We start from the raw sequence: 10,251 nt of genomic DNA, 5'->3' as shown, positions 1-10,251 counted from the left end.
CTGGGCTGAAGTCTGATGGGACTGCAGGTCAGAGAGGTGGAAAAGACCTGTCCAAGGGGTGCAGACAGGGCCGGCTCTAGGCACCAGCGCTCCAAGCACGCGCTTGGGGCGGCGTCCTGGGGGAGGGCGGCAGACGGCCCCGGTGGACCTCCCGCTGGCATGCCTGGGGGAGGTCCACCGGAGCCGCCGCCCCCTGCCCTTGCACAAATCCTAGAGCCGCCCTGCCGCCAGCCGCAGCCGGGAGTCAGAGGGCTCTGCGCTGCCTGCCGCGGCGGGCAGCCCAGAGCCCTCTGACTCCCCGCAGCGGCTAGGATTTAATAGGCTCTGCGCTGCCTGCCGCGGGGGCAGCGCAGAGCCTTCTGATTCCCCGCCGCGGGGAGGGGGGCTCGGGCCGCTCGGGGCGGGGGGACGGGGGCTCGGTCCGGGCCGGGCCGCTGGGGGGGCGGGGGGACAGGGGCTAGGGCGGCGCTCCACGCCGCTCGGGGGAGCGGGGGCAAGGGCCGCTGGGGCGGGGGGGACGGGGCCTGGCCGGGCCGCGCAGCTCGGGAGGGGGGCAGGGGCAAGGGCGGCGCTCCGTGCCGCTGGAGGGGGGGGGGGGCTCGGGCCACGCGCCGCGCCGCGGGGGGGGGGAGGGGCGGCGGCGCGCTTCATTTCTGCCTGGGGCGGCAGAAATCCTAGAGCCGGCCCTGGGTGCAGAAGATATTAAACTGGTGCACGCTGCCGGCCCCCCAGGTCTGGCTTCACCCCAGCCAACTACCAGGGTGGGAGGACAAGAGGAGAGGACCATGGTGAACTGATGCTCCTCATGCCCACCACAAGCAGTAACGAGGGAGCATCCCAAATTAAAGACAGCAGCCAACCAAACATGATTTCACTGGACCCTCCCAGCTCTGACATGGTCTGCACAGGATGGGAACCCTCTGGGACCCACTAACCGCAAGGTCAGTAACACAATAACAATAGTGTGTGTGTGTACACATATACAATATAAATTAATGTAGATTCTTCTAAACTATTTCGATTAGCAGCAAATCAAGTTTTAGGGATTGTTTAGTTTCTATTCAGGCGCAATGGCAGGGCCACAATTCCCAGCACACACTACCAACTCTCAGGGGGGCACCGTCTGCCAGCCAATGGGGAGGGCCCTCCTTAGAAGGGGGGGGGAGACAGTCTCTCAGTGCTGTGGGGCAGGGAGCTGCTCCAGGCAGTGGGCAAGGCCCCCATTGGAATAGCAGCTGGTGGGGGCATATTAGGGCTGGCGTTGGACCCTCCACCTACATATGCCAAGGTGAGACACGCCGAGGCCCTGCTCCCCCCAGTGCAGAGATCCCTGCCCCTCAATTCACCCCAAATGCCACCCTCCTCGGCAGGTGTGAGATCATGGCCACAGGCTTAGCACAACTCTGAAGCCACCGCACAGAGAATGGGACCCTCCCACCCCCAACAAAAAAAGGGGGTTCTGAAGAGCATGTCTGGCCCTGTGCCCCAGCAGGGAAAAAGAAACCGAGGCACAGGGCAGGACAGCACTACACCCGACCCCATTTCGTTTCTTTTTCGTTGACGAGCTGCTCCCTGACAGGATGTGCCCTCTGTCTGCGTCACTTCCCACTTGGCAGCCTCGCTGGTGCCACCATCTGTGGGCTTCTGGATGCTCCACATGTGCATGGAGCTGCTCCATCTCATGGCCAGCCCCCCAGTGAGGTAGGGAAGTAGCAGCCCCATTTTACAGATGGGAAAACTGAGGCAAGCTCACCTAGCTGGACAAGGGCAGAGAGGGAATAGATCCCACTCCCATGCTACAGCCATTAGACCAGCTTCTGCTCCTTCTGGCACTTGAAGCTCCCCAGCTGGACTGGCCCATCTCAGCTGTGCCCACCCCCCAGCTGGGGGATTGCTCAGCCCCCCCATGCTACATTCATTAGCTGCGAAGGGCTGGCTCGCCTGTGCTGGGGAAATCCCAGTAGTGCCACAGGGCCCCAGGCATGTCCCTGGCTCGGCAGTGGTGAGGACTGGGTCACTGGACAGTACTAGCAGCAGGACAGGGGCAGAGGAGCATGGCTCAGACAGCCCCATCTCCCAGGGTATGGGGTGGGGGTGGGAGGGCGCTTCCTGCTGCCCTCTAGTGGCTGCCCCCACTCTTGGCGCCGCCCATCGCCCAGTCGCTGATGATGAAGCTGAGACTCATGACCATGAAGAGCACGCCGAGGCCCGCGAAGCCGGCAGCCTGCAAGGGAGGAGACAGGGGGCAGAAGACATGAGCCCCGGGGCAGGCTCCGCCCACTGGGCACAACTCCAGACATCTGACCCCACCCACATTCGCCCGACAGACACAGAGCTCCACCCCCAACCTTGCCCACCGCAACCCCTCAGACACACAGCTCAACTCTCAGCCTCGCCCACCTGTGCTCCCCAGACACACAGCTCCAACCTAGACCCAGCCCACCTCTGCCCCTCAGACACACTGTTCCGCCCCCAACCCCACCTACCCATGCCCCTCAGACACACGCCTCTGCCCCAGACCATGCCCACTTCTGGCCCTCAGACTCACAGCTCTTCCTTCTACCCTGCCCACCCGTGACCCTCAGACACACTGGACTGCCCCCGCCCCCGCCCACCTGTACCCCTGAGACACACAGCTCCACCGCCAGCCCTGCCCACCTATGCCCTTCAGACCCACTGCTCCTACGAGCCCACCCTCCTGTGCCCAACAGACACAGAGCTTCGCCCCCGCCCCCGCCCACCTGCACCATTCAGACACAAAGCTCCGCCCCACCCTGCCCACCTGTGCCCTTCAGACACACAGCTCCACCCCCAACCCCGCCCAACTGTGCCCCTCAGATACACAGCTCTGCACCGGACCCCACACACCTGTGCTGCTCAGACACACTGCTCCGCTCCCAACCCCACCTACCTGTGCCCCTCACCCTGAGACACAAAGCTCCGCCCCCACCCACCTGTGCCTCACAGACGCACAGCTCCGCCCTCGACCCCACCTACCTGTGCACTCAGACACACAGCTCCGCCTTCAACCCAGCCCACGTGCAGCCCTCAGACACACAGCTCTGCCCCCAACCCCGCCCACCTGTGCCCCTCAGACACACATCTCTGCCTTTGACCCCCCCCATCCATGACCCTCAGACACACAGGACTGGTCCCGCCCCCACCCACTGGTGCCCCTCAGACACACAGCTCGCCCTCGATCCAGCCCACCCGTGCCTCTCATGCACACATCTCTGCCTTTGATCCCGCCCTCCTGTGCCCCTCAGACACCCAGTTCCCCCCGACCCTGCCCACCTGTACCCCTGAAACACACAGATCCACCCCTTACGCCGCTCACCTGTGCCCCTGAGACATAGAGCTCCGCCGCTGACTCCGCCCACCTGTTGCCCTCAGACACACAGCTCCGCCCTCGACCCCACCCACCTGCATCCCCAAAAACACAGCTCCACCCCTGACACCGCCCCATGTGCCCCTCAGACACACAGTTCCCCCCGACCCTGCCCACCTGTACCCGAGACACACAGTTCCACTGCCAGCCCTGCCCACCTATGCCCCTCACACAGCTCTGCTCCTGACTCTGCCCACCTGTGCCCGTCAGACACGCAGCTCTGCCCTCGACCCAGCCCACCTCTGGGAGAGGGCTCAGGGCTGGGGCAGGGGATTGGGTTGCAGGAGGTGAGGGCTCTGGCTGGGGGTGCAGGCTGTGGGGTGGGGCCGGGGATGAGAGGTTTGGGGTGTGGGAGGGTGCTCAGGACTTGGGCAGGGGATTGGGGCAGAGGGTTGGTGTGTGTGGGGTGAGGGCTCTGGCTGGTGGTGCAGGCTCTGGGGTGGGGCCAGGGATGAGGGGTTTGGGGTGTGGGAGGGTGCTCAGGGCTTGGGCAGGGGATTGGGGTGCGGTGGGTTGAGGGCTCCAGCTGGGGTTGAGGGCTCTGGGGTTGCGCCGGGGTGAAGGGGTTGGGGTGCATGAGGGGGCTCCGGGCTAGGGCAGAGGGTTTGGGTGTGGGGGGGTGAGGGCTCCATCTGGGGGTGCGGGCCCTGGGGTTGGGCTCGGGATGAGGGATTTGGGGTGCAGGAGGGGGCTCTGGGCTGGGGAAGAGAGTTGGGGAACAGGGGGGTGAGGGCTCTGGGTGGGGGTGCAGGTTCTGGGGTGGGGCCGGGGATGAGGGATTTGGGGCACAGGCTGCCCTAGGGAGAGAGGACTGGACTGCCCCCAGCCCTCTCTTGCCTCAGCAGCCCAGGGCAGGAGGAGAGACGCCTCTCCCTGCTGCACACCTGCATGGCCCTTAATAGCCTGCTGTGCAGCTTAGAGGGAATTTAGGTTCTATCCCCAGCTCTAGGAGGGGAGTGGGGTCTAGTGGTTAGTGATGATGGTCTCAGATTCAGGACTCCTGGGTTGTATCCACGTGACATCTGAGGAGCCTCCCATGCTATAAATGCGACCTCCTTGCTTCTAAAGTGAGAGCTGCCCCTAGAAGTTCCCCCTAAAATTGTGCCCTCCCATACACACACAAGGGAGGACTCTGGAAATTAAGGCCCATGTTTTCAGAATATTGATGGCCATTAATGTTGGGTGACTGACTTGAAACACACTGTCAGGGAGGCATGATTTCAGCCATGCCGATTGCCCTGCTGGTTCTATGCCCTCTCAGTGGGGGGTCAGTGCCCAGCACCCCTGAGAGTTGGGGAGGAGGCCTCTGGAGGGGGCCCCAAAAGCAGAGTCAACCCTGGCCCAGGGCCACCCTCTTCAGCGCCCATTAGCGTCACAATTCTCCCCGACAGTCAGCTTGGCTGGAGAGGACGTACCAGGATCTTGGGGGTGGACTTCAGGGGCTCCTTGTCCTTGGGCACGATGCGGATGTAGAAGATGGCCGGGAAGATGAAGATGAGGCAGGGGGCTGATGTGGCACCTGGAAAACAACAGGAGAGAATGGGTACAGGGGTGCGGCGGAGCAGCCAGTAGCGCCCAGTGTTATAATTTAGTGGCTTTTTTTTAGGTGTTTTTGGGGGGAGGCAAATTAGCATTGTATGTTGCTAATACTATTGCAAGGCAGTTTGGAAAAGGTTAAAAGTATAAGTGGAAAATATATATATATTTTTTGCAGGTTGCAAAAGGCTAAAAAAACCCAAAAAACTACGGGTTAACTCAATGCCTCAGCTCTCAGCTGAATCCAAAAATAAGATGCGGGCTCCAGTCCAAGGTCACAGCACTCAAAGAAACTCTATGCAGCCAAAAACCATGCAGCTAAAAAAACCCAAACTTAAAAACCCTCCTAAAAGTCAAAGCAAATTAAAAATCAACAGCAAACCCCAAACAACCTGTGCACAAAACAAAACTCTCATCCCCCCTTCCCCCTCGTCTTCTTACATTACACCCAGGCTTGGCCAGCCTCAGGTAGTACAAATGTAAGTGTAAAATGGGTTAAGGCCTGGGGCACTAACGCTTTCTTCCTTCCTCTAAATAACATTAAAACCCCAGCACTCTCCACTGTTATTTTATTATTTTATTAACAAAGCTTTAAAATGTAGTCACTTGGTGTGCTCCTCCATCTCCTCCCCTAAAAATCCTGCAGCCTCAGCCTAATCACCTAACGCCCCGGGCAAACCTGTCACACCAGCCGCCCACAGGCACCTGACCCCCTGAGCCAAGCCCCCTCTATTAGTTTCCTTGGAAACAGTGGGGCTAGCGACCCTGGCACAATCCCCAGGTGCTGGCCTTGCACCGGGGCCCCTCGTGGAGAGGGGCCAGCCAGGGATCCAAGGAACAGATTTAATGAGGAGTCCGGTGGCACCTTACAGACTAACAGATTTATTTGGGCATAAGCTTTCGTGGGTAAAAAACCCACTTCTTCAGATGCATGGAGACTGAAGAAGTGGGTTTTTTACCCACGAAAGCTTATGCCCAAATAAATCTGTTAGTCTTAAAGGCACCATCGGACTCCTCGTTGGTTTTGTGGATACAGACTAACACGGCTGCCCCTCTGATACTAGGAACCTATCTGGCATGATGAGAGCAAAGGCAGAACAGGAATTAAAAAACACTCAACTGCAAACAAAGAGAAGCCCTCAGGCTGCAGCCTGGAGCCCTGGGCTTTGAGCTAATACAGCGGTCAGGACAGGACTCCAGAGTCCGGGGACAAGGGAGATCATTCGGTGCCGCATTTAAACCCTGCGGTTACAATGATCAGAGGGGAGCAGCAAAGGGAGGTGGGGCCTTTTGCCTGTCTGGGCCACTCCTGAGAGGAGTTGGGAGGGGCTCAGCTGAAGCAGGGACCAATGAGCCTGCCGTACTGATAGTGCTGTGGGGCAGAGATCGTGGGCTGGGCGGGGCATGGAGCAGACAGCCCCAGGCTGGGAGGGGACCCTGAAGCACAGAGAGGGAACGTGACCCAGCTAAGGTTGCCCAGATTGCTAGGGCAGGCCCTACCCAGTAGGCAATGCTGCCTCCCCTGTAACAGCAAGGGCAGGGATTCCCAAGCTGTGGAGACTGAACTCCCTCACCACTGGGGTCCAATCCCAGCGCTGCTACTGACTCACTCTGTGGCCTTGGGCAAAGCATGCTCAGTACCTCAGTTTCCCCACTGGCACTCCTTCCCTTGTGTGGCCGAGCTGTGTTTGTACAGGTCCCTCCAGCCCAGGGCTGAGGCAGGCCCGCAGAGGGCAGCGTGCGTGGGACGCTAGCCCTGCGCTGGGGAAGAGCTGTGGATTTCACGCACTGGGGCCTGGGAATCTGGCATGACAGACCAGACACTATTTCCCAGCCTACAGGGGGCTGATGCAGAGAGCGCTGGGCTCCCTGCAGTGCCGTGGGGGCGGCTCAGGCAGCACGTGCCAGGACTCACCAATCAGGCCGAAGATGCCGAGAATGGAGGGGGCGAAGATGACCAGCAGGTTGATGGTGATCAGCAGGACCACAGCGATCGCTACGTGACGGACCCAGCTGAAGTCCTTGCCTTGAAAGAGCATCTGCTGGATGGCGCGGCGCACCTAGAGAGGAGAGGGTCAGATTGCGTGCCCAGCATGGGGCCCACAGCCAGTTCCCTTTCCGGAGCCCAGCCTGCTCTGGGCCCACCACACCCACCATGGCCTCCCTGTAGTATGGTGCCCATCACCATGGCCTCTGGGCCCGCTCGCCCCATCACCATGGTCCCTGGGGCCTGCTTGCCCCAGTCTCTGGTTGGCCCCCCTAGCTCCCTTCCTGCAGATTGTATAAATGTCCATTTCCTGCTGCTGTCGTGTCCCTCCTGTGCTCACCGCAGCCCATGCAGGGCCAGGCCCAGCCAGAGAAACTCCAGGCACCTGACGAGGACCACACGGTGCCAGGGCTCTACACTGGGCTGCCCTCAGTCACCAAGGCCCATCCAGCCTCTGCTGGCACTGCCCACAAGCAGCCAGCCTGTGTCAACTGAGGCCATGCAGGGGCCTGGGACAACGGCACCAGTGTCCCCCAGGGTGGGGCACTGCACAGGGAGCCACAACCCCTGATGTCAGGGGAAAGGCCCTGTTCTCCTCCGCCCTCCCCCTCTGTGACTGGCAGTGGCGTCACCTACCGGGAAGAGGACGATTGGCACGGTCAGCGTCACGGCGATCAACACTGCCACGCGCACACACAGGATCAGCACGTCAAAGGGGTCCACGTAGCTGTAGGTGTGCAGCAGCTCCGACTCCACCCGGCCTGCGAGGTGCAACCTGTGACAGTCACGCCCAGGGCGAGCCCCGCCCATCCCGCTGGCCCAAGGGGAGACCTGTCCCGCAGGGAAACCGGTCAACATGGCTCTGCAACAGCCTGGTGCGGCACTGGGTTGGTGCGTGACAGCAGAACCGCTCAGCCCTAGAGACTGGGAGCCCAGCAACAAGACCTCACTGGGTAGATCGCACTGGAGGGGCCCTGCCACAGCTGGGTCTGGGGGTACCTGGGCAGGAGATGGCAGCCCCATAGCGTGAGCCCCACGGCTCCTGCCATGGGCTGGGTCTGGTGGTACCTGGGCAGGAGAGGGCAGCCCCATAGCCATGAGCCCCATGGCTCCTGCCCTTCGAGCCGTGCAGCCAATGGAGCCAGTAACCCAGCTCCGGCTGGGTTCCTCTGGGGCTAGCGATGGGCAGGGGGCCGCTCCTGGCCTTCGGGAGTGGGGGAGTGGGGATCGTCTCGCCTGGGGGGGCACTCACCGTAGAACGTGAGGTAGCCGAAGAGGGCGGCCAGGAAGTACATGACATACATAACAGCAATGGAGATGTTCGAGATGCCCTGCATCTTCTTCTTGGAGGGGCTGCAGGATGCCCAGAGCAGGGTTAGATTTGCTGGCCGACGGCTGCCACCACCTGCATGAGCTGGGCTCATCCCGCTCCAGGGAGCCTCTAGGCCACGGCTCTCAACCTTCCCAGCCTGGGTCCCCTGTTGGTCTTGGGCATGGCACCCATGACCCCCAAGCTGCAGAGCCAGGCTCTCGATACCAAGGCCTTGCCAGGCTGCTAAGCTGGGTCCCTCTTGCCTGGCACTGGCAAGGGAGAGGCACGTTCCTGAGGCAAACCCCGTGGCAGCCTGGCAGCCCAGAACGGATGGGTCCCTGGCAGACTTGGCTGGGGAGCAGCGCCCCATCGCCCTCCCTGCCACTGGAGCACCAAGCATCGGAGGGCTCCTCACAGGCTGTGTCCTGGGGACATCTCAGCTGCCCAAGTAGCCACCCTCGCTGTGTGCAGGGCTCTCTGGTGCCAGGAGAGGGCACCGGTCTGACACAGAGACAGGACGGGAGGCAGGAGCTGCTCCTACCACTGGCCCTGCTGTAGAAAGGGGCAGGCGAACGGTGGGTGATCCCTGCCCCATGTGGGTCTGTCAGCCAGGAGGCCATCAAGGTGAGGGCATGAGCTGCAAAGCTGGCATGGATTGGGGGTCCCCACAATGGCTGGGGGTGCCCCCAGGGACCTGTGCCTGGGCTCCAGGTGCCAGAAGGCAGGTCACTCTGGACAGTGAGGCCGGGGCGGCACCAGAACCCGCTGGAGCAGAACCCAGATCTGGGAGTCCCAGGGCAGCAGAGGCCACTTGCAGCAATGGGACCCCTGGCTGGGGCACATGGTCCAGCCACAAGAGGCAGGGGCCCATCTGGGCGTGGATCCTGGCCACGCTGGCACTGGCCCCTGGAGTCTCTCCATTGACTACAATGGAGCTACCCTGGGTTCAGGGACTGAGCACATTGGCTCAGGTTCCTCTAGGGAGCAATGGGGTAGGGTCCCGGGGCCACCTCCTTCTCCGCCTTTGCCCCACCACATTCCGGCCCCCCGACTCACTCCTTCAGCTCCGTGTAGATGGGCAGCACCTCAGGGTGGCACACAAAGGCAAACGCCATGATGGGGATGGTGTAGGCTGTCTGCAGGAGACACCAAGGGTCAGCGGAGCAGGGCTGCTGGCTAATGGTGCAGGGCACCGGCTACAGAGAGCTACCCAAGCATCCCAGCTGTCCAGCCCCCCTGGCCTGGGTCCCTGTGGCTGGGCACGACCCAGCGGTGGGAATGAATGGGGAGGATGGGAGTGGAGCAGGCAGGAGGGCTCAGGGGAGGGTGCTGGGCTCGCAACCTCCAGCACAGAACTGCCAGCTCCCACCAGTTGAGTCTGGGTCCCACCAAGCCCCAGCTCCTGGAGGCATGTGAGCTGGGGAGAAGCTCAGTGCTTATTTTAAATAAAGAGCATATCTGGGTCCAGAGGAAACATGGCCCAAGCACAACCCGATGGCGCAGGCGCCCCGAGGCGAAGGGAAAACCCAGGGGATTGTGTGAAGTCTCACGGCTTGGGAGCCAGTCCTGCCATTTTGGGGGCCTGAGGCATAGTTAGTGACCCTTGGGCTTGGCCAGATGGCAGCAGGGTTAGCAGCAGGGCTGGGGCATGGCCATAGCATTCCCAGGACACACCCACACCCAGAGCAGGGCTCCTCCGGGATCCTGGCTGCTCTGCCTTGTGGTCTGGCACATGCGGTACCTGGGAGTTGAGTGTGAAGAGGCTGGCGGAGCAGGCAGCCCCAGCAGCAGCCGGCTGGAGGACCGGGTAGCCGTTCTGGTAGTCGCTGGTGCTGCCCTGGGCATCGCTGAGGTTGCTTGTGCCGTTGCCGTCCTGCTCAGGGAGGGGGCAGGGGATCTGGAACTTCTTGTAGATGACCTGGGCAGGGAGGGGGTGGAAAATCCAGTCAGCGCCCGGCACTGCCAGCGTCACCCATGGCCCCCCAGCAGCCCAGCCCCAGCTCTGAGCCTGGCAGGAAAGGCGGCGAA

General features: G+C 61.7%; 1 protein-coding gene across 1 annotated transcript in view; it reads right to left on the bottom strand.

Annotated features, from left to right (window-relative positions):
* Window positions 1–967: 967 nt before the first annotated feature.
* The window catches only part of SLC38A3 (solute carrier family 38 member 3), a 77,995-nt gene continuing 68,711 nt past the window's right edge, over window positions 968–10,251 (bottom strand). The window contains exons 10-16 of the mRNA XM_045024237.1: window positions 9,965–10,141; window positions 9,280–9,359; window positions 8,164–8,264; window positions 7,548–7,672; window positions 6,840–6,984; window positions 4,804–4,907; window positions 968–2,224 (exon numbers count right to left, since the gene is read on the bottom strand). Of these exons, the coding sequence (XP_044880172.1) occupies window positions 2,120–2,224; window positions 4,804–4,907; window positions 6,840–6,984; window positions 7,548–7,672; window positions 8,164–8,264; window positions 9,280–9,359; window positions 9,965–10,141 (837 nt within the window). The 3' untranslated portion in view covers window positions 968–2,119. The remainder of the gene's footprint in view (window positions 2,225–4,803; window positions 4,908–6,839; window positions 6,985–7,547; window positions 7,673–8,163; window positions 8,265–9,279; window positions 9,360–9,964; window positions 10,142–10,251) is intronic.

Source organism: Mauremys mutica, chromosome 7 (genome assembly GCF_020497125.1).
Source record: "Mauremys mutica isolate MM-2020 ecotype Southern chromosome 7, ASM2049712v1, whole genome shotgun sequence".
In the NCBI taxonomy this organism is placed as follows: Eukaryota; Metazoa; Chordata; order Testudines; family Geoemydidae; genus Mauremys; species Mauremys mutica.
The sequence above is the reverse complement of the archived record's forward strand: the minus strand, read 5'-3'. Positions and strand labels throughout refer to the sequence as shown.